This window comes from Narcine bancroftii, chromosome 3 (assembly GCF_036971445.1).
Source record: "Narcine bancroftii isolate sNarBan1 chromosome 3, sNarBan1.hap1, whole genome shotgun sequence".
In the NCBI taxonomy this organism is placed as follows: domain Eukaryota; kingdom Metazoa; phylum Chordata; class Chondrichthyes; order Torpediniformes; family Narcinidae; genus Narcine; species Narcine bancroftii.
This window is the reverse complement of record NC_091471.1, coordinates 346787954-346812318: the sequence shown is the minus strand read 5'-3', so window position 1 is coordinate 346812318 and position 24365 is coordinate 346787954. Positions and strand designations below refer to the sequence as shown.

Sequence of the window (24365 nt, the reverse complement as noted above, 5' to 3'; positions counted from 1 at the left end):
CACCTGCCTATTTTTTACTCACACTTTGTCGAATGAAGGATGGATGGGAGAGACATGATCACCTATACCGAACGGCAAGGCACCTGAACAACATGTAGAATGGCTCAGGCCAGAAATATCGGTTATATCTTTTTTTTTTTTTACCTCCTATGAGATCTGCTGAGTTCCTCCAGCATTTTTTTTTGTGTTTTTAACCACTGATAGGAGTCCCCTATTTAATCGGCTAGGTCTGAACATTGAGGCTGGGTCTGAATAAAAACTCTCTAGGACTGCAGAAAGTCTGAAATTGCACAATTAATCCAGGATTTTTCAAATACTGTGGGAAACTAAACAGAAATGGCAGCAATATGACTGTGTGGGCTGTTTGAGCCTGTGAACATTTTCCTTGTCAGATGGGAGTTAGCTTGATGAAAGCCATATGTTGAACACGGCTGTTGACCTGCTGCACATAAAACATACAAAGTCAGACTGCTCTTAAACCGCCAAAACTCAAGGCATGATTAAAAATAGCTTTAGCTCTGATGGTTTTTCAATGCTTAAGGATATCTGCAAGAGTAAAATTAGCAGTGGTGCATTTGTTGCCTAGAACTTGCCATATACAAGTGGTGGGTGAGGATGGAGAGAGAGAGAGAGACAGCAAAGACTGAACTGTGTTTATTTTTTCAAAGAATTCTTGCCCAAAGCCTCACAAAATGGATCTGTGAATAACATTCAAACATACAATGAAGGTCTTAGTCATGCTGATTGCAAAAATGCTCATGGGATGATTTTATTTTCTATGCCTTCTTTCCCAGAGAGATCCTAGCAGAGTCCGATGGACTTTTCTCCTTGCCCTAGTTGCTAACAGCTACCAATTCTGGCAACCAAAAGTAAAAGCAGCAAAAGTCTCCATGTGAGAAGGGTGTTGATTTGTGATTGTTTGCAAAGCAGAACTGCTCTCTGCTGACCTCAAGGAGAGATGACAACAAAATTCTGGTGTATTTTAGTGTAAATTTCCCTTTATGGTATCAACTGATGTTAAGCACCATGTGAAGGGGATCTCTGGCACTCTATCAGCAAGAAGGCTCAGCAGTCAATCATATTAAATATTTTCCCCCAGGAATTCGCCAGGAAGGAAAAAAAACAATTTTAAATTCACTTTTAAAACATTTTAAGATAAAATTTGAACCATATACATAAAATTAAAATAGAAACAGTTATACATTCTTTAAAAGTATTTGCCTGCCCTTCTTTTAAAGTATCTTACTTAAAAATCACACATTGAAATATTCAACCGATGGAATCACAATAGAAAAGCGTGATGTCAGCTTTTGTGAGTCATGTAGTTCTCTGAGCTGTTATTATTATCACGGCATCTTAAACAAATTACAAGGGACAAAAACAGGATTGATTTGCACCTGTTTTCCACTGAATGTGCTAGAACACATTAGCGATCCTTTCCACGTGGAATTGCATCCATTGATAAATTGGCCCAGGCACCTCTGTGCTTATCTTACCCAAGTGAACCTTAAATGTACCTGGCTCTTGATGCACTGAACATTTCCTCCTTTCCTGATATTTTTGGGTGGACCCTATAACTTTCACGGGCCAGTAATGAAAAATATTAGGGGTTTCTTTGAGGGTTTTTTTTTAACGTTCCCCCTTATGACATCATTGTCTTGTGCACAGAATCTGCCAGCTTTAGATTTCAATGCCCAGGATCATAGAAACATTACCAGCTGCATCTGTGTCATACTGAGAAGGACAGAGCTAACATTATGAACCTTGCCACCTTTTGCAGTAGTGGGTGCATGCTCAGATCATAACATTCAATTACATGGAGGGGAGCCCATGCATAGGGAGAATCCCTGTGTCCTGCCTCTTGCACATTTTCTTCTATCTCCATGGCAACCTCCGTGCTCCAGTTCCGTCATTGCTATGGGACTGGCTGCTTCTTAGTCATCAACAGGGCAAAGTCTAAACAAGTCTTTCTAATATATCTTCAGCCATTTTCAGTTATTTGGTTCTACACCATACATTTAGTGCAGCAAACATTTTCAGTATATTTTACAGTACAACTACTATGTAAATTGAAATGGAAATATCTTTAATTCAATGTAGCAAATTAAGAAAGCAGAGGTTAGCACATATCCATGCAATATACAGTAAAATCACAGTTATCAGGAATTCAAACAACTGGCAGCCTCAAGCATCTGCAACAAAAAAAATCGGAAAATAAATAGGTGAAAAATACTAAAGTTTAAAATTGGTGCCCCTTAGCTCACCATTCATCCAACATGCAATCTCAAGCAACCAGGAAATTAACTTATAGAGCTTCTACTAATCCCCATAGGTGCTGGATATCGGGAGTTTTACAGTACTTCTATCCTTTAATTTCATGTTAATTCAAGTGAATTCTCTTGATTTAATTGGTGAAGGTTATAAAAAGCAGGGCAAATGGAGGAAGTTTGACAGGTCTGACTCAGGATTTCCATGCAACTCCAAGTAGCAAACAGTTTTAGAATTTTGAGTCATTGCTAACCCCTGTAACATTTTGGCCATGATCCCATGAGCCTGTCTGACAAGAAGGGCCAAAATAAATAATGAAGGAAAAATAGAAGAATTTATTAATAAATATGCCTTATTGAGGGGTATTTCAATTTTTAAAAAATACACAATAAAAAGAAATATAAAAAACTACTTTGAGAAACAGAATAATGTTTTGCAAGTGAAAACTGCACTTTAAAATCTAGTGTGGTATATATTGGTTCAAACTAACTGAATAACATAAACCTAAATGAATTACAGGGCTAATATCTACAATCTTCACATCATTTGAAGATATTAATTGTATTCCCCTCTTTATATTCTTCTATAGCGTTGGCCAGACAATGATATGATTTAACTTTCATCTGCTTATTTTATATGTTAAGTGAACAGGTACATTTAATTTGTAAAAGAAGGTTTTATGCTGATAACATTTAAACATATCTTATGGCATAAAATATATTGATTATTTTTCAAGAAGAATCAATATTTACTTATGTCACCCAGTCTCTTTCCATGTTGTAAAGCTCTGTGATTCTATTCAATGAATGGAAGCTATTTTATGGAATCACATAAATTAAAAATTTTAAATGTTTAAAATTTAGACAGACTGCATGGTAACAGGTCCAACTGGCCCACAAGCCCGTGCCACCCAAATACCTGAAATAGCCTACAACCCTCGTACATTTCGAAGGGTGGGAGGAAACCAGAGGACCCAGAAGAAACCCTTGCAGACATGGGGAGACCGTAGAGACCCCTTACAGAGAGCACTGGATTGGAACCTAGGTCACTGGCACTGTAACAGCGTTGGGCAAATTTTCTTAAACTGGAATGTGACAATGAACTTGAACTTGGACTGAGCGACCTACCTGCGACAGCATGAGGATCCACAGAATATTCTTGCACGTCCAGCACACCACAGTCAAGTGAAGCCTTAAGCTTCTTCAGTTTGGAGGCAGAGGCGGCTACCCTGAAAAGGCCCTGGGGGGAAATCTCTTATCAATGTCACTGGCAACACTCAACATCCATAAACAACCATTAAGAGACAATTTAATTCACAATACTTTAAAAGTGCCTCCTCAACCATTGGTTCACCTGTCATGTTTGATTTAATAAGTAGCACTTGGACTTTGAGCTGTAATAATTTTGCCTAAACCTCATAGCAGAAGCACATCTGGAGAATATTATTAGGGAACGGAGTGATTAGGCAAGCATGAAATATATCCAGCTAGGCCTCTGCTCACTTCTTTAAGAGATTATTTAGCAAGGAGGAAGCAATCGGTTTTTATCATTTAAGGAAAATATTTAATTGACAATTTGTGTCACAGCGCGTAGCATGCAAAAATATTGAAATGATTGCTTGCTCTATGTCTGTATTCAGGTCTTCAGAGTGACAAAATATTATTACAGAGTGGAATGACCTAAAATATGGATTCTGTTTCTCTTCCCACAGGCATGATCTGACCTGCGATATATATTATATACTTTCATACAACAATTTTCTTTTCCATTCACAAATTTGAAAACTAAATTCTTCCACACTTTTTTTGGAAAATTTTATTTTTCATTTGCATTAATACATACATCTAATTCTTCAGCATATATAAAAATACAATGTAATAAAAATGATACAAAATGCTATATAATTTTTTTCTTTTTATCCCCCTCCCCAAGAGAAAAAAAGAAAAAAAAAACCTGAATTTATTTATCATTCACTATTCATTTATTCCTAACATATTATTCTATCCTGTACATATTAATTGGGAGGAGCAGGTATTATGGACAATGTAGATGGACTCTTACTGATGAAATCCATATATGGTTTCCAAATCATAATTTAAGGAATCAACCTGAGAATTTTTATGTAATCTTTTCCAATGATATACAATTTTGAATTTCCGTATGCCATCTGTCCAACCGTATAAAATGATCTGACTTCCATACATTTCCGTGTCACCGCTATTGCAAATTCTTCCACACTTTGATGTTCCTGAGCTGACCAATGTCTTTACTGACAAGAAGGTAAGGACTATCTGTTGCTTCTGTCATTTTGTGAGCCCAATTCCATGGCAGCAGCAAAGAAAAAGACTGTACAAATGTTGGCAAAGAATATTTTTCTCTGTTACACCACCAAAGTCGGAATTTCCAATGACCAGCATTCATTCCAACATTAGTGCTGTGCATTTGTAGCTGATTTTGTAAATTTGAGTTAAAAAATGGAGAATAATCACTCGAATAAGGTTACACTTATGGGGAGAGGAACAGTTAATCTTTCAGGACTGAGAAAGGATAGAGAAAACGTATTTTTGGACTGGGAAAAGAGAAAGAGTAAAAGCAAAGTTCTGCAAGAGGGTGGCAGGTGGAACAAAATAGACCATGATAAAGGTGGTCCTGTGGAAGCAATAAATGGAAGTTTGTGCAATGTAATGGAAAATAACATAAGATTGCAGAATTGCACCTCAACTTCCAACAATCTTCAGGATATGACATACAGTATTTGAAATAGTTTAAATCAGTGTCATTTCAGTGGATAAGGTGACCTTCAGGTCAGTCGAGACCTAATTTCGGTATGAATTTCATGGCTTGAGCTTAAACCATTGGTATAAGATGAGCTCCAAACATACCAGCACGTTGACTGAGCTGGTGGGCGAAGCACCGTCACAAAGCAATTCACGGTTCGGTCTGTCGCTAGCTTTTGGTATGAGGACGATTTTTTTGTGGGACACTGATGATGGAGCCGAAGCCGACTCACCAGATTCAGACCGAGACCCATGTGTTGAGAGTGAGAGTCCGGATGTGCTTGTTGAGTTCTTTGCCTCAGACGATGAAGCCAGTGATTTTCAAGGATGTTAAATGTGTGTGGTGCTTTTTTTTAAAGTTTCCAGTCCTTTTATTGCTTTAACACCACATTGGTAATGGATTTTAGTGCAAATTAAAATTGTGTAACCTCAGCAGCTTTTTCTTAATACACTAGTAGCTTAAAAATTTGTTACAGGTTGGGGTCTGGGTGGTATTTTGAGTAGAATTTTAAGGTCACTGTTTTTTTTAAAATCTGGCCTATAGAACGACCCTTTTTTTGGGGTGTATTTTGGGTGCTTCAAGTGTCGACATCCACTGAAATATACAGTATTCAGCATTCCAGTATTTTTATTCCAGGTTTCCTTCCTAATTCTTTGGTCGTTTCACACTTTTGCTTATCTGAGCTTTTGTTACCTTGGCCTCTCCACAATCTGACCACAGATCTTTCTCTACTCCCCTCTCCTACAACTTAAACTTGTTTTCCTTCCAACCTTTACAAATGTCTTGGACTAAAATGGCGACTCCATTTCTTCCTCCACATCTGGAGCTTGCTGAGGAGACAACCCTACATGATGGGGACCACAGCAGCAGACCAGCAAGGGGCTCAGCAGCCGAAGGCTGTGGTCTATTGTCAACTGACAGATGAAGGACTCATGCAGGCTGCTGGGGAATGACAGATATTGGAACCGGGATTCGATAAGGTGCTGAGGGCAAGAAGGGCTCGTGAAGGGCCTCAGGCCCTTCCAGACTGTATCGGAGGTTTGGATCTGGAGCTTGGATTATCAATGATTTGAGCTGGAGTCTGTGCAGCTGAAGAGGCTGTGGGTTCGCAGGAAGCAAATCCACAGGTACCCAATGTGTCTGAAGGGACTTTCCTTTACTTCTCTCTTTCTCCTCTTGTTACACGTGGTGATCCTTACGGCGGACAAAAGTATGTCATGTATACAGGTGCCTAACCTTTTATCCAGAATTCCAGAAACCGGCCACCTCCAAAACTTGGCACTTTTTTTTTGGGGAGATGACATCTGCTCATCAAAGATGGAGTTTGGCACCAAACATGACCCAACGCGACCCTAGCTCAGCTCCCGTGCATCCTGTCGTGTTCCGCTACTTCATAAGCGCCTCCAAATCGCCTCTACTGACGCCGTCCAGCGTCGCGGTGCTTTCAGTGGGCCTGGTGGCGGCTCAATGGCCGTCTTCGCTACCCATAATGCCCCATGCAGCTGAAACCCGCTGTACCAGCCCCAGCGCAGGGGAACTGAGAAGGGGGTCATTCTCCTGGTACAGCAGAGGAAGGGGGAGGGAGGGAGGGGGGGAGGAGAGGGAGAGAGAGAGAGAGAGAGAGAGAGAGAGAGAGAGAGAGCAGTGTGACTTGGGTGGGTGAGGGGGGGAGAGACGGCAGTGTGACTCAGGTGAGTGGGGGTGGGGGGAAGAGACGGGAGCACGACTCGGACGGGTGGGCTTAAAGTGATAGAAATCAAAACGGTTCCAAAATCCGGAATATTCCGAACAAAGGCAGATGTCTAGTCCCAACGATCCCGGATAAAATGTTCGGCACCTGTATTACATTTTTAATGTATTATTATGTGACAATAAAAGGAACCTTTGAACTTACAATCTCCCATTTTCACATGTGATATTGATGTTTTTAATTTATCTAATTTCTTACTCAAGTGAATTTGATTTGTGGTAAATCCTCTTTGAGACAGAAAATATATCAAAGGTGGGTAAGGCAGGAACAAATGAGAATCAGAATCAGAATTAGGTTTAACGCCCTGAACACGTGTCACAAAATTTATTGTTATGTGGCAGCATCACTGTGCATTATAGGTGCAAAAATTACTATAAATAAATAAATTAGTGCAAAAAAAAGATTTTTTAAAAAGTGAGGCAATGTCTGAGGTTCATTGTTCAGTCAGAAATCTGATCACAGAGGGGAAGAAGGTTTTTTTTTAATGTTGGGTGTTTGTCTTCAGACTCCTGTACCTCCTTCCTGAATCTAGCAGTGAGAAGAGGGCACGACCTGGTTGGTGAGAGTCCTTGAGGATGGAGGCTGCTTTCTTGAAACACCATCTCTTGTAGATGCCCTTAATGGAGTGGAGACTAATGCCCATGATCATGCTGGCTGTGTTCACAACTCTCTCTGGTTTTTTTCCTGTCCTGTGCATTCACAATATGCATTCAGAATGGTATTGGGAAGCATATGTCTGGACCAAGCAGAAGCCCTCAGTAAATGGCAAAAGAAGCATAATACCTCAAAAGCCACTCACATATCAGGGATCTCCTGTGCCATCCATACCATGGTTCCCACGCTAACCATATCAGTCACCTCGGAATCCTGAAAGCTGGAACCAAAACAAATAATTCTTGTCCCAGATACATGTCTGATGGAAGGTCATTAATCTGAAATGCTAACAGTCTTTCCTTTTCTCTGGTTGCAGTTATATCCAGCATTTGCATTTATTGATTTACGATGGGGGTTATTGCTTGACAAGTGAACTCCAAAAGATCTAGAATACAGCATTAGTGAGAGCAGAACAGGAAGTGGAGATTTAAGATAACTGCAAGGGTGAAGGGGTGTTGGGGGGAGTTACCTCTTCCTGCATGCCACACTCCAGTAACATTGTCACGCAGGCCTCGACAGGAAATGCTATTTCTCGACCACTTATTCCAAGGTGTTCTTCCAGTGGCTTGCCAAATGAAGGCTTTTCAATCCAAGCCTCTTTAATAGGAAATAAAATGGAAATGTTTCTAGGCATTAGCAAAAGGTTTTCAAAATATCTCAATGAATTCCTGCAAGTAAATTAGCAATGAACTTATTTAACACCTACTGCTGAGGCTTTGAAATTAACATTGATTCTGCTTTGAGCTTGCATTGTTTTAGTCACCATAAAGCAAAGGTAGTTTTCTGGTGTTATTGAAATTTCAATTTTGAAATTTTAACATAGAGCATGATACCAGGCCCTTCTGGCCCATGAGCCCATTGCTGCCCAATTACACCCAATTAACCTACAACCCTCATACATTTTTGAAGGGGGAAGGAAACTGGAGCACCCAGAGGAAACCCACGCAGACACGGGGAGAGCGCACTGTAGTGCGCGTCGAAAGAACCAAAGACTTGTTGATCCAAACCAAGGCTTTTATTAACTAAAAGACTGGAGCATATCACAAGTAGGTCGACCAGTCCAGAATGACCTGGTCTGGCTAGGAGCAATCCTTTAAGACCTGCCTGTAGGTGTGGCTACACTCTCAGCCAATCACAGTCATCCTACACTACCATCTGAACATATGTACATATACACATTGGTGATTGAATTTGTACTATCACACGCACGTACTCCTTACAGACAGTGTGGGATCTGAACCCGGGTTTCTGGCGCTGTAGTAGCGTGTCGCTAACTGCTGCACTAACCATGCCGCTCCAGCCGAGTCAAGGAAAAGATTGGGAAGGGGTAGTCTAGAACTTGGAAAATAGTGTCAGGTTAAGGGATCAGATACCAAGGCAGAGGTGAGGAGAATTTTTTGTTACAGGGGATTGTAAAGCTTTGAAATTTTTGACGGTGGTAGGGATCATCAGGTTTTTGGATACGAAGTTAAAATGAGGACATGGGAAGGTGAAAGCCCTGCATCAGATGGGATGATATCGAAGGGTGGAGTTGCTTCAAGGAGCTGTGTAGCTTAACATGGCCTATTCTTGGTTCGGCTTCATGCTCTTATGTTATAAAGACTTATGCTGAAGCTTATAAACAGAAGTTCTCCTTGTACCAATAAGATAAAGATGTTCATGGTACCCTCAGTAAATGTCTTTAATTGCTTAAAACAAACCAGAAAACAATTATAGCAATGCATTTATATTTGTTTTGTGGCCTATCAATGCAGAACATTGAAGGAACAAGTCATGCCAAGGATGTAACTAAAATTAAACCTTGAAATAATTTCCTCATTCTTGGTTTTAGAGGAATGACTGATGGTGATTCCCATACCAAACACTGTATGACATTTTTGTTAGCGCAAAGGTAACATTCACACTTCCACAAGCTTAAAGAAGAACAGACATGTTGATTAAGCCAGGGAAGATAACCCTAAAGAAGTTCGCATCAAACAAACCCAGGATGTCCTTCATCTCCAGAAAGCACTTTGCAGTACTGCTCTCGGGCGAATGAATTGCAGAATTATGCTGTTCACAAGTTCCATTGTACTCAGCAAAGTTAATAATTTTGTTACACATTTTTATTGCTTTTTATAAATGATATTAGCAGTTTCGTTTCTGTTACCCACTGCCTCCAATATTGTCTCTATTCAGAAAAGCAGAAACACATTGAAGTCTTTTTACCTTGCTGAGCTTTAATCTGAGGCAGTATACTCTGTAAAAGCACCAATGACTTCCTGTGATACTCAGCTTGCACTTCTATTAGCTGGGGAAAACATAATTCGTAATAAATTTAAGTACAGACGATAATGAAACATTGCTTAGTGCAAGTTCATCTAATTTCACACCAATTGACGAAACAAATTGTCAACTGGGAGAAACTGGACAAATATCAATGAATAAGAAAAAAATCATATTGGCCTTGAAAGTATTACCAACTTATGAGAGCATACTTTTTGATTTAAAGTTTCAAAGTTTAGAATATTAAAAATTGATTGAATGAAAATGTTTAAAATATGCAGGGGGATATAATAGTGGAGGAAAAGTTATGAGGAATGAATTTCTTTGATGGGGCAATCAGAAAAAGAGCAAATTTGTGGCTGGTCTAATTATGACTAGAATCAGGCAGCACTTATTAATATCAAAGGTTATTAGCTCTTTCAAGCAAATTGCTGCAGTTGCATTTCCAAAATGCTTAAATTTTAATTAAATTCAGATATTCCAGAAGGAAAAATTCGAAAAGCAGATTTAAGATGATGACCCTGTTTTGAGCAGACAGCAGAAGGTGCCAAATATACTTTCTTTGAAATGCAAGAGAGAATAAAACAATCACCATAAAAAGATTACAAATGGGAAGGCAGCAATTATTGGTATTACTGAAACCTACATTATGAAGAGTGTGTTACATCTGAAGAAAGAGAGAGGATGAAATGTTGGATTTACACCACAGCTGTTAACACAATAGGCAATGAAATAGACTAAATAGGACTATTTTACTTTCTGAGGCCTCATTCCAAAGCCAATCTTTTCTCAAAGATTGGAAGATCACTAAATAGTTTCAAATATCAGTAACTTCAGCTCTAAATTAGAAATGATTAAACTTTTAACAATAAAACTCGGGAGAGCTGAACCTGAATCGGGATTACCATTCAAATCTTTAAAAAAACTTCCAAAATTGATCAAAACACAATGCTGGAGAAACTCAAACAGTGCACTTTACATAGCAAATATCACCAATGGTTTGGGCTTGAGCCCTTCATCAAGGTACAAACAAAATACAGACAGGCACCCAAACAATATGATAGGAGCACAGTCCTATAGGCACATACAGGAGGTATGGGGAGGGATGGCACACCAGCAAACGAAGAGTGGGGGGTGGGGGGTGGGATGGCTCTATGAATGGAGAGGGAAGTGGACGGAGAGCTGGAGGAAAGAAGACAGAGGGATAGGGAAGAGAGGGAGAACAGAAATCAGTGAAGTCGACTTGGAGAATGCTCTATGGAAAATTAAGTGCTGCTCCTCCAATTTATGGGTGGTTTTGGTTTAACATTACATCTTTATCTTTATCTTTGCTATATAAAGTACACTGTTTGACCTGCTGAGTTACTCCAGCATTGAGTTTTTACTTCAATCATGGCATCTACAGATTTTTGTGTTTTACTTCTACATCAAAAACTGAACATTTTACTCCCTAAATGCTTTCATTACAAATTCCTTTTTATGAGTTTGGTATCATTGCTGTTCCTATGAATGGAATTTATACCCCAACCATCAACAAGCACCCAATATCAAATCATTCAAAATTTCGTCGAGCACTTGAACAATGCATATTGTGTGTAGTGAGCTTACAGGTACTTCAGTATGCACCACTCTACTCCTGAAGAGGACACAGGCATTTATAATGAGGTTGCCATGTATTATTCAACAAAATGAATTGGAATATTTTAAAATTAAAGTATATCCTTTTATAACAATAATAATAAAACAGAATGCCTTATAGCTGGTAGTTGATTATACATTTTTTTTCTGACAAGAAATTCCATTGAAAATGGCCAAAATGAACTTAAAAAAGGAAACTCAAACATGCTGGCTTTGATTTCCTGTGGCCATACTTTTGCACACTTTCCTGGATGGTTTGGCCTGTGAACTTCCTGAGATGCTTCATGCCACAGACTGACCCATCAAATTTCTCCTAAATCCACTATTGCATCCCAATAGGAAAATTGCCAGGCAATTTCCTGCTGAGTTTGTGTGAAATAAATTGCATACTCGACTAGTATTGGAATGTTATCGACAACTTCCATTTACCTCAAACTTCAAAGATATGTAGAAAGCAACATTTTGGAAATTCTACTATATCTCATTTCTAATTTAATTCTCCAAAACTCTGCTTTAACTATTTAACCTTTATTATCTGAATTTAAATTTACTACACCATCCTATCCAAAACCATATTCAGAATAGGTCAAAAAGACACAAATCTCATGTTGTACTTGTAAGCTCATGTGAAAAAAAAACACCTTGAAAAAAATGATTTCTAAATATCTGAGCCTGAATCAGGAATTTAGTCGAATGGGAATTAATAGAAAGGGCTTGAACTGAATTACTTTAGCTAATGAAATAAAATGGGAAGTGTTTTATCTTGGAATAACTATTTTATGAAATTGAGTCAAAGTACCTGAAAGTAACAGGAAATGGTAGAATTTCATGTATCAGAAGGTGAATGGAATAGGTTGCACTTTTGTAGGTCTTTTAAACCCCTGTTATCCAGAATTCAAGCAACCGGCAAAAAATTGTGGACAATAAACAGGTAAAAAAAGAGGAAGTTTAAAATTGTCGACCTCACCGTTAGTCCACCTATCACGCAGCATGCGGTTTCAAGTAACTGTAAAATGCATTTATCCGGCATTCCCCAATCCCCATAGGTGCCAGATACCAGGGGTTTTATTGTATGATCAAATACAAATCATGGAAGCAAATAGAAAATATACAGAGAAAATAATTACATAAAAATTAAAGGCTAAACTTTTCAAAATTTCAGTGGATTGCGGAGCCCTTCCAAATTAAAAAAAAAGAATGATGTAAAGAATAATTATTTTGGCCACCTCAAAGCCAACATCTAAGATGAGGGAAGAAAGTGGCTAGGGAAAATCAGGCTATTTTCTTACTTTGAAAGATCATAATAGAATCAATATATAAATGATTCACTGATATTAGATTTAACACATATACATGGATCTGCATAAAGGTTTTAAGGCAAAGGGACAGATGACGAGAACTTTGACAGCTATTATTCCAGATCTAAATTCATCTGCAATCTTTTCCTGAAGCAAGAAATGAGGCAAAAAATAGGTTGAAAATGTGGTCACATAATTACTGGAATTGGCAGATATTTATCAATTCTCACTGCTCCCGACTTACTTCCTCTTCAAAGCAACAAGTCTATTACATTTCTTCTGTATATTATATTTACTAATGAGGTTAAATGGAACATCGGCATTTGATTAGATATTCACAAAATGCCCTATTAAATGCATCTGGTGGTTTTGAATAGATTTTTGGCAGATGTAAGCATGGGAACTGCCCTATGCTTTGCTGACATGCAGTGATTAAACTGTAAAATTTATATTGTGATCAAATTACTGTACATGTATACAGGGAAGAAAAAAAATTGCCCTGTACATAAACCATCAGCATGTAGCAGTTTTTATTCAAAGAATTGTTATCACAAAATAGTAGCCTGTTAGGAGATGGATGCTATGATTGTAGATTATTCCTGGGCAGATAGACATTGGTAACTTCAGTGACTTTTGGCATCTGGATTTAACATGTGATCATGTCTTGTACTGAAATATTAACCTGGCTATGCCTAACAATGAGAAGTTCTATAATCCATAACAATAAACAGGTGTATTTTATACAATAATAAAGACACACAAAGTGCTTTTTTTGTAAACACATATAAGACTATTTGCCACACAGAGACAAGGCGAGAAAGTTGGATTGATCTGACATGTGTCTGATCATCCAAAAATGTTTAAACTGGAGTCTAGTTTAATGCAGTGCTGCCCTGCTGGCCCACCCAGAGATAATTATTTATTAGATTAACCCTAACCAAAATACTTTCACAAGAAATGACATTCTTCATATTGAAATGAATAGAAGTAAAACACTTAAATTTGTAACAAATTTTTCTCAAGTACCAGTGCTCTGTTGTCAGGTTAACCATGATCACTTAGTTAATGAGGGAATTTTAAAACCAAATGAAGCATTCATTGAGGTGACTAATTTCGATCTTTATTTAAAGATTTAACATTTATTATTTAGAATTTTATTGCAATAATTCTTATATTTCTATTGTACTCACTGTCTGAAAATAATTTGCATAGTCTATTTCTTTGGCCACAAAACTGTACATGTCCGCTGCCAGTTGATCCTGCATTTGACAGAAAAATGGAAAAACATTAGTGAATTACAAAACAATGAAGATGCTCTTGAGTAGATTTGCCTTTTCTTTTGGAATGATAGTGAACTCGACTGTGGATCATTTAGGAGGATGTGTGATTTAAACATCATACTAACTGCATGGTTGTTTAATTATATTTTAATATCCCATCCTTGCTGATGTATATTAAATAATTTGCCATCAGTATTTTCATCATCTCAACGAGCTTCAATTTTAAATGGTGATCAAGCGTATATATTCCATCTGAGTTATTTCCAACTGCTTGCCCATTTTCCAGGCGACAGAAACAAAAGGCAGCTGGCTGCTCAGGGTCAGGGGTGCTCAACCCCTCAGGTTATTATTGAAATCATAATTCTTGGCTGTGGTTGTTGAACTGGTAATGGCAGTGTTTAAGCATTTCTCTGATAAATAATTCCAAATTATTTCATAGTTTAAGTGCTACTCTGCTCTGCTTTCATTTAATACCATTTCATGGTGATATCATAGTTTGGCTGCTTTCAAGCATTATAGTACATTTAAGTAGGTTTTCTTTAAAATGTGAAGTTATTGATGAAGAAAATGTTGCACAGTTGGCTTAATATGGAGAATCTACAGGATTAACTGAAAGGAATTTTCCATGCAGTTTACCTTTATATATCTTCAGGAGATATTGGATATTTTATGCATCCATCTCCCGTGATCACAGATTTTTGTTGTGAACCGACAGAAATGTTTGTACAAATTCTAGAACTGAGAGAGAGCAAAGCAGAAACAAAAGAATGGCACTGATTCATGTACAAAAGCCTCAAAGTATAATTATAGCCATCGCAAACAGCACTTGATGTGTCAACGGCAACTTGATGAATATCAAGGACTTCACATTAGCCTGTTACCACTAAAAACTTACTGACAGTGACACGCAGAAAGTGGCAAATACAGAAATGAATTATGCCATTGGAGATTGTTTTTATTATTTCGCAATGCTATCAGATGTTTATCTTTTATTGATTAATTGGATGCTTTGATACCGGATAAACCAGTTAAGCTCAAAACCTAGCTCACAATGGGTTCTTGACTGAATGTGGCTACTAGACACGAAACAGTACATGAGCCAAAATGGACACAACAGGGTACAAACAAGTATATTTACCATTTCTAATTTTTTCTAACCATTTACCACAGTAAAAAGTCTCTCAATCTTGGAGGAGCTCATTGATCATCAACGCATTGATGAACTATTCATTGATTTGTTACTAGTAAGTGAAAGAAATATTTCTTTACGGCTCAGGTGTTTATTTCAATCTGCAGTCTTCTACTGTTAAAAACAGGTTGCAATTATTTTTTTGTCAATTGGAGACCTGGTAGAATTCATGTTTGATTGGAAGATATTTAATTGTACAGAATCAGAGAAATGAAAATGATGGTTATTTCCCTATCTTCATTTTCACTAAATGTCCAGTTTCAAAATATACTGCTTATATATTGCAATAACAGTCAGTATTTCTGTATTTGGATTACTACTGGGGCATCTTGAAGAGCCACAAAAGTAGCAGGGAAGTAGATGAAAGCACCACAGCTTCCGTAAGATGAGATTTGCTACTTTCCTCAGTTTTGGCAGCTGAGATAGATGGGCTAGGATGCCGCCCTTTCTATCTAATCACAGACTGCAGCCAAAGGAAGAGGAAATTGGAGACCCACAGTCTGAGGGTCCGAGCGAGGAGGAAGAGGAGATGGAGGCAGAGGGGAAAGGATGATCCTACTCAGCAGCCATAATATCATGTTCCAACTGAGGAGAAGAAGCAGGCATTGGTTGAATGGGATGCCAGGACCTCCCTGTTAGAAAGACAACAATCGCAAGTAGGTTGCAAAGTAAATCAGCTACACCTATAACACTGGATGATGAATATTTTCCTTCCTGAAAACTTTTGGGTGTATTTCGTGGATTTTGGGCTAATGATCATGAAAATCACCTGAAAATTTTCCTAACATATATTTTTTACATATAATCTATTTTTCTGATTTCCTGTCATATTTTAAGTCTTCTTCAAGCATACAAAACCATGAAAGTGCAACATGTAATTCAAAATTATTTTTTTTTGCATTTGCACTTGAACTTCTTCCCTGCTGATTTGGTGCAGTCTGTGACAAAAATGGTGAAAGCCTTCACCGGGACATTGCAACTGGAATCCATCAATGCTGGGTGACTATTGATGGGCACTGACATGAGAGGCATCAGATGCTGAGTACAAATGAAAATCAGCGGCAAACCATTCTTAGATCAGCTGAACTAACACAATGTGTCAGCATCACGATGCGATTAAACTTGTTAAATTCAATAAAAGTTACTTTAATGCTTCCCAACTTCCAACGTGATTCAGCAACTCTGAAATGATCTTTGTGTTCAGCTTGAAATTGTCTATCATATTTTTTCATCGGGGAAGCAAACCTTTTGAAAAACTTTGTTGTCCAGTGTAATAAGCCAGGAGAAATCAAATGAAACATAAAATCACTCCATGTTTTTGCTTCCATGCACAGTAAACATGACTTTTCCAATGTGCAATACCTTGTCAGAACAACTATGACCTCTGCACAAAATACATTTTCATGGATTATCTCCACTCTACAGGTCCACATACAGTTGAAATCTGAGCCATCTGGACTGCTGGCTGACATTGGTGGAGTTATTTGGTATTGTAAACATGAAAGTTTGGAATAATATGCCAAGCCATTCACCAAGGTTTTGCAGTTGTCAAATCGTAAGAACTATTGACTTTTTTCTCCATTTCTGGCTTTCAGAAACATTCATAAATATTCAAAATATGATTGAAACAACCAGAAATTGTTGAACTGAATTAAAAATGCTAAAATCGTAAATGGAATTCAAACACTATGAAATCATTTAAGGGCACAGCATCGATGGAAAACATTAAATTACATTCATTTCAGACCTATAACATAACTAGTGTTTACCTTATTCTTCACAGTTATATTCCTCTCCAATAAAATGAGTGGAAATGCTGCTCCTGTTCCAAGTTGAGCAGTGCAGGCATTTCGGCCAAATTCACCAGTGAATAGTGAGTTGGTGCAGTTGTGCATTCGGTTACTGGATCCTGCTGGATGCAGTCAGGAAATCACCAGTGAAGTCCAGGGAACAGGTTCAGCAATTCCACACGTGCATATACACGCCAGGATCGCAAGCTTGTTGCCATTTACAAGGAGAAAAGCCAAATGTTGTTCGTGGAACCCACAGCAATTTCTCCCGAAGTCTGGACTAACTCCTCAAAAATGATAAGAGTTGTGTCAACCAGTCACACTTACATAATCTGCGCACTTCTTAATTTGATCTGGATAATCACTGCACACAAAAGCCCTCAAGTAAAACAGGGTAAAGCAATATTTTTACATTTTATTACTCTGAACTTTATCCTGACCTATGTTCAATAAGTCCCACTATAAAGCAGATAAGTGTAGTGAGTATAGGGATGTGCTATGGAATGATCATCTATTTCTTCAAGTGTTCACCAACAGTCACTGTCTAGACTCACAGAAAAGTGTTGTGCATTTCAGGTTCTATGCAGTTTTGGCCCATCTAGAGGATAAAACATGAACACTGCAGAATTATTCAAGAGTCGAATTACTCAATGACTCAAACTGTGCAAGTATGTTACAATACGGGGTTGTATAATATCTGAGTAATGGCTGGTACCCTGCAGATCTCCACACGATTTGCTGCTTCCTCCATTTCTTCCCTGAGCGCATCAGCCTTGGCGCCAGATGACTGCAGATTGCTCGACAATCCCGATGACTTTGAAGACTGCTGCCACCTGATTGGGTGAAGTAAAGGAATTATGAAAAAGCTGCTTCAAATAAATAAATGACATCTAAACCATTAAATCTTTCTATAATCAGTATAGTTTCATTAATGGTGAAAATTGAGAACTGAAGTTGACTATATTAGTGCAATGATTTCATTGCATTGTTTTCCATGAGGCTTTTCCATCTAAATGGGAAAAAAGCCAGTTAAAACTCAGCTGGTCAAACAGTGCACTTTATGTAGCAAAGATAAAGATACATAGCCAATGTTTCAGGCTTGAGCCCTTCATCAAGGTGTGAGCAACTTCAAGGTAGGCCTACATTTTGATGAAGGGCTCAAGCCCGAAACGTTGGCAGCTTTACCTTTGCTACATAAAGTCCTCTGTTTGGCCAGCTGAGTTTCTCCAGCATTGTGTTTTTACTTCAATCACGGTATCTGCACTTTTGTATTTTACTCTTGGAAATAAAGACACATGCAACTGAAATTACAGAGGAACATCAGGCAAATTCTTCAGAATTGTCCTGAGAACGTGTGGAATCGTGGAAAGTCATTCTATTGCATATTTTTGTCACAGATGTGCAAACACACTTTCAAACCAACTCCACAAGTTGCTACCTATTCCCTATACATATTTACTCCCATTTAATATCATATTATTCTGGCAGCACCATTGTAAAGATTTTAAAGAGATGGTTTGAAGAATATTAAAATGGATTGAATCAAGTTTCAGTAAAATCTGTGAAGACTTCTTAAACATATAAAAACTGCACTAAGCAGTGAAATTGTCTCAAGAAGATTTATCTGGAAAAAAAACTGAATCTTGAAACAATAACAAAAGCTGGAGAAAGAAACAGAAGTGGATCGGTAAAGGAAGCATCTGCTCAGAACAGGCAGGTGTCGACTCATTGGGGCAGAATTCTGAAAGAATGATAGGAAGTCCCCTTTTGTTCCTCTCACACTTATTCTTCCTGGCTAGATATTTCCAACCACTCATGAAATTTTAAAGTGTGCCACATCAGATATGAATGAGGTTTTAGTGACACATTAAAGCCACAGTCAATTCTTAGCCCTAAAAATACCAGTTATATGCATGTGGATTGTCACTCCTTCAAATAAATTCTTCAAACTGCAATAGATTTTAAAATAACATGCTAATATAGTTTCTTTTTGTTATTTCTGCTTCTGCCTTATCCAACATGCATGTTCTAATTTTTTTATTTTATATGCAAAAGTGCTTTCTGTGTCTGAAATTAATTCCACATCAGGGTCACACAAAATTATTTTCTTCTTTTAATATTTTTCTTCTCAGATTGTTGCAAATAAGTGATCTTGGACTAACTTGTCATAGAATGATAATGCAATAATCCCTATTAAAAAAAAATGGCCCTCTCAATACAAACGGTGTTCCTGTCAGTAAGTCCTCTACTTACACTAATCATTCTGGCAGTCCCCACAATTTTCTTTTGAAGCCCATTGGGAATTTATCTCCCCCCTCAAACTTTGAATCTATGTATCCTCATGCTCCCAATGGAGGCCTCAAATTCCAACTGCCTACATTTTGATATGGCTTCCAATCCTCAGTTGCATTCCTGTACCTCCTTATCATGGTTCTTGCTCAATCACTAACCTCAGATTCATTCCCCCCCATCCCAAAGCATCGATCCCATTGTTCTTCTAACTCTTCCCCAACCTGCAGATGCTCAATGCCACCATCCTGTCAACTTTCTAGAGGAGCTTGATCAAGAGCATCCTGGCCAGCTGCATCACAGTGTGGTAAAATTGCTGTACAACATTGGATAGGAGGTTGATCCATGGAACCATAAGAATAGCAGAGAGGATCCCTTGCCTCTATTCACGTGATTTACCAGGATCATTGTCTGAAGAGGGCTAGCAAAATCATTCTGGACCCCTACCACCCTGCACATAGCTACTCCCATCAGGAAAGAGATACCGAAGTATCAGAGCTAGAACCACCAGGCTGAGAAACAGCTTCTTCCCATAGGCAGTGAAACTGGTGAACGTCTGATAAACTGCTCATAAAACACCCCCCCGAGACTCTTGTATTATTTACAATATTTATTTATCTTTATTTATACTGCAAATTGCTTGTAAATATGTGATCTATGTCTATATATGTGTTTGCATGTTCTTTTACACCAGGAACCATAAAACGCTGTTTTGTCCAGTAGTAAATCATGAAAAATCTGTAGAAACTGTGGATGAAGTAAAAACACAAAACACTGGAGAAACTCAGGAGGTCAAACAGTGTCCTTTATGTAGCAAAGGCAAAAATACATGACTGACATTTTGAGTGTGAGCCCTTTGTAACCTGCAGATTCAAGGAACAACACCTTTATTTTCCATCTGGGCAGTCTCTAACCAGATGGCCTTAACATTGACTTCTCTGCTTTCTGCTAAACCCACTTGCTCTTTCTTTCCAGTTCTCCCCTCCCTTCCCCCTGACCCACTCAGTCATCCTTCCTCCCCTCTCCACCTATCATCTCCTGCCTTTTCCACCCCTACCCCCCACTTTTTTGTTCAGACGTCTGCCGGAATTTTCTCATACCTTGAAGGGTTCAAGCCCGAAATGTCGGTTCTGTATTTTTACCTTTTCTACATAAAGGTCACTGTTTGACCAGCTGAGCTTCTCTAACAGTTTTTGCTTTTACTGTTTCATCCAATTGTAATTTATAATATTATAATAATAAACTTGAACTAGTTCAACAATCCCAACAGCAGGATTGGGAGGTCACAAGATTCAGAATCTTCAGCCTTAAATATCCCACTTCTTATTCTCAGACTGCTTCTTTTATTTAAATGCTCTTGTCATAAACTTACAGCATCGACTCAATCAAGTCCCATTTGAATTTGAGGGATCTGTGTTTGACCATGATCTCAGGTGCTGTCTGGGTATATTTTGAACTTGCTCTCTATGATTAGATTGATTTTTTTTCCTTCCATCTTGGGTTACTGATCCCTTGGGATAAATTAAAGGCAAAAGAAATCAAAGGGCGAGTTGGTGAAAGATTACTAGACCGAATAAGTTGCAGGCAAGTAGGGAAATAAGGTGAGGAGCAAAGGGCCTTTGCTCCTCTGGGACAGTGGTGTGGTCATCACAGCTCCAGGCAACTGGGATCAGATTCTGTCCCTGTAACAAGATGGTTTTCCTTGGGCTGCTTCAGTTTGTTCCATGTCCCAAAGACATAGTATGTTAGTTGGCCCCTGCAAATAACCCCCTCCATGTGTGGATGACTCTGGGGGCAGAATCTGGGAATAAGGGAAATATAAAGTGGGATTAATGCAAGATTCGTGTCAATGGGTACTCAATAGTTGGATTAGAAATGATGGCGGAAGAGCCTCCTTCTGTAATGTTACAACATGACAAATGTTATTATCTAGTCAGGGAAGCTGAATTGTAGTTCAAGAAATATGGTAGCAGAAGAGCTGATACTAGAAAAAGTGACCAAAAAAAAGACTTGTTTATTGCACAAAAACGATGCAGCTTATTTTAGAAGCAGTTCTCAATAATACGGCCTAAATTTAGCTCCAGTTGCAGTTCCTTTCCTATGTTATTAACACTTAACCAACTTCTAAATGGGTTGGTAAAGCTTCTCTTCAAGGGAAATTAGTGACAGCCATAAATGCCAACCTTGCCAATGAGATGCGTATCCTGAGAAAGGAAAAAGTTCCCATTCTCACTGACTTTACCCAATTTATTTAATCTCTCAAAGGAAAAAAAAACACAAGATATCTGAAGAATGTAAACGTCAATGAAACATTCCCTTGAGATAATGTAGCAAAGCATCAGGAAAAAAAATAAACCCTGATGTGATAATTCGAAATGCTGATTCACCAGAGAGTTCCAACAACATTTTCTGGAAGTCATTTAACTATTGTTTGCACATGTCTCTACCACTCATTTATTAATCTGGAAAGAATGTTTGACTTTCTTCCTTAATTTGAGGGACATTCATTAATCACTTGGGTCTTCCAATTCTGAATTTCAACAAAATTGTGTTCAAATGCCTTTTGTGGATTTATTCATTGTTAGCTTTGCCTGTAAATCAGAACGTTGTGAGTTCAGGTACCTCTCTGATGAGAGTGAAATTTCAGCACTGATTAAGTTGATTGGAAGGTGTGCTGTCTGAGGAGAAACTGAGCAGACTGGGTCTATATTTTCCAGTGTATGGGAGAAGGCAAGGATGCATTATAATTCCTCTGGCTGAGGAGTCTAGGACCACTGTTGCAGAATAAGGGATAGGCTGCCTTGAACATCGTCATTCAGAGAGTGGGGAATCCTTGTAATTCTTAACGTGGGAGGGCTGTGAAAACAGACTTCTGAAAAGAGATTGATATATTTCTGGATATTCAATGGAATCAGAGGTATGGATACTGGAGATTAGTGCAAAAAATGTAGATGATCAGCACAACCTTAAGGAAAAGCAGAGTCCACTTGAAGGGCCATTCCTGCCCCTAATTCAGATGTACTTAATGCTGCCAGCAATGACATTAAATGGGAGATGAGAAGAAATGTCTTCATGAAGTACTTGCTGCAAATCTTTGGAATTCTCCATCTGTCAGGTCTGTGGCGGCTCTGTCGTTGAGTATTGAAATCTGATATTCGTGATGTTTGAACACAAAATGAATCAGGGAGTAATACTCTGGTGTGTGAAAGAGAGTGAAGTATTCAGTAACTGCTGAGCCAGATGTTGAGCTATTATGATGTTTCAATCATTGGGTAGTCCATGAATAGAATTTAACTTTGCAGTGTTCCAGCTAATTGAATTGAAAGACATATCAGGCATAAATATCTTCGATCCTAAGCCACATCACTGCCAGGACTCATTGCTTGTTGTTCCTACCCACCTCCCCATACCAATCTGTGTGGAGGGCAAGTTGAGAGGATGCTCTGTACCAAAGGTCGTCCACTAGGGTTTCAATGGTGTCTTCCTGAGGCCCTGTCTCTAGAGCCTCCTGCAAGCTTTTGACAGCAGGCAAGGCTGAGAGGAGAGGCTGGTCTGACAGGCAATGACATCAAAAACTAATACAATTACAACTAAATAATAAGAGAAAGCAAAGCTGCTATCACACACCAAAACAATTATAAATTAATTACATCATAGAACACCTGCATATCATAAGACCAAGGAGGTAAATTCCCAGTCCAAGAGAAACCAGCAGGACTGTGCTCCACCATTGAACTCCAAGTGGAGTTCCACCATGGAGCAGAGGTAGATGGACTTGGATCTCTGTAAGTTTGGACTGTCTGATCCATTTGCCAGAAATTCCCCAATCAGCACTGTGAATCTGAGAATCTTAAATTTTCCTTGGTTCACTTTTTTAAAAACAGTAAAATCCCGTTATCCAGCATTCAAGCAATCAGCAACTGGAAAAAAAAGATCAAGAAAAATAAATTCATAAGTAAATAAATAAGAAATAAGATCATTCAGCCTCTCCTCTCAGCTTTGCCTGCTGTCAAAAACTGGCAGGATGTTCTAGAGCAGGGCCTCAGGAAGACACCATTGAAAGCCCAGTGGATGACTCTTAGGACAGAACATCCTCTCAACAGGGCCTGCACACTGATTGGTAAGGGGAGCTGGACAGGAACCATGGGCAATGGCAGTCAATTGGCTATAATTAAATTGTAATTGGGTGGCACAGGCTCGAGGGTGGAAAAGGCTTGTTACTGTGTGTCTAAACTTAAATTTAAATGTTCTCTGGAGTAACGCATAACCCTTTGGTGAAGATGGGAACAAATATTCACCCAACAGAGAGCCTTGGTCATGCTTTGCTATTGCAGCCGTTTGAATAGCTGGTTATTGGTGCTTGCCATTGGCTGCCTGCTTAGTAAGAGTCTCAATATGAGGCACGCTCCCTGTTTAGCAAGAGTCTTTATTATTGTGAATATTAGTAAGGCTTTATCTGTAAAATTGGGGGTGTGGTGATATGTAATTACACCACTAGGTCACCAGGGGTCATCCTGGTGACCTTGTCTATAAAGCAGTCCAGAGCTACAGTCTAGCCTTCCAGGTTCATTTTGCACAGACAAGACCTCTTAGTGTACATATTAGTTTATTAAAGCTGTCTTATACTCGCACTGCTGTTGTGGTTATTGTCAGTACAGGGGGAGGGGGGTTAATTATGATGTTATTGTTCATCTTTTGGGCGGCTCCAAGGAGGGGGAGGAGCCTGTAGATGCTGCGACGGTTAAATGTTTTCAAAGAATGTGACTGAAAATATAGTAAAACGCTTTAAGGTTTATATATTCATGCAAATGAAGTTTGTTCCATGTAAGTACAGTGCAGTATTTTTGTCTTTTAAACTGTTTATTCGTAACTCAGGAGTATTAGTTAGACATCGTAAGGGTGAGTCTCAAGCAACTGGAAAACTCGCTTAACCGGTATCTACCAATCCCTGTCTTATTGTATTAGTTTTCAACTTGTCAACTGATGATCACACTTTCCTTTAATCTGTTGAAGGAGTATTCATTCATCTGTTCTTATGATCACTCCTCCAAGTCCAACGATTATTACTTTAAATCCCACCCAAATACATTGGAACACCTTTTTCCATTTACGCACACACCTTTGAATTTTACCACAAATCCAATTCCGTGCTGTATTGCCATTGCT

The 24365-nt window shown here is 38.6% G+C and overlaps 1 protein-coding gene across 7 annotated transcripts in view; it reads right to left on the bottom strand.

Moving 5' to 3' along the window:
- arhgap44a (Rho GTPase activating protein 44a) overlaps positions 1 to 24365 on the bottom strand; it is a 227935-nt gene that overhangs the window by 38484 nt on the left and 165086 nt on the right. For all 7 annotated transcript variants that reach the window (XM_069929560.1, XM_069929564.1, XM_069929561.1 and 4 more), the window contains 5 exons: positions 17626 to 17743; positions 13842 to 13910; positions 9659 to 9740; positions 7920 to 8047; positions 3396 to 3507 (listed from right to left, as the gene is read on the bottom strand). In XM_069929560.1, coding sequence (XP_069785661.1) covers positions 3396 to 3507; positions 7920 to 8047; positions 9659 to 9740; positions 13842 to 13910; positions 17626 to 17743 — 509 coding nt within the window. The remainder of the gene's footprint in view (positions 1 to 3395; positions 3508 to 7919; positions 8048 to 9658; positions 9741 to 13841; positions 13911 to 17625; positions 17744 to 24365) is intronic.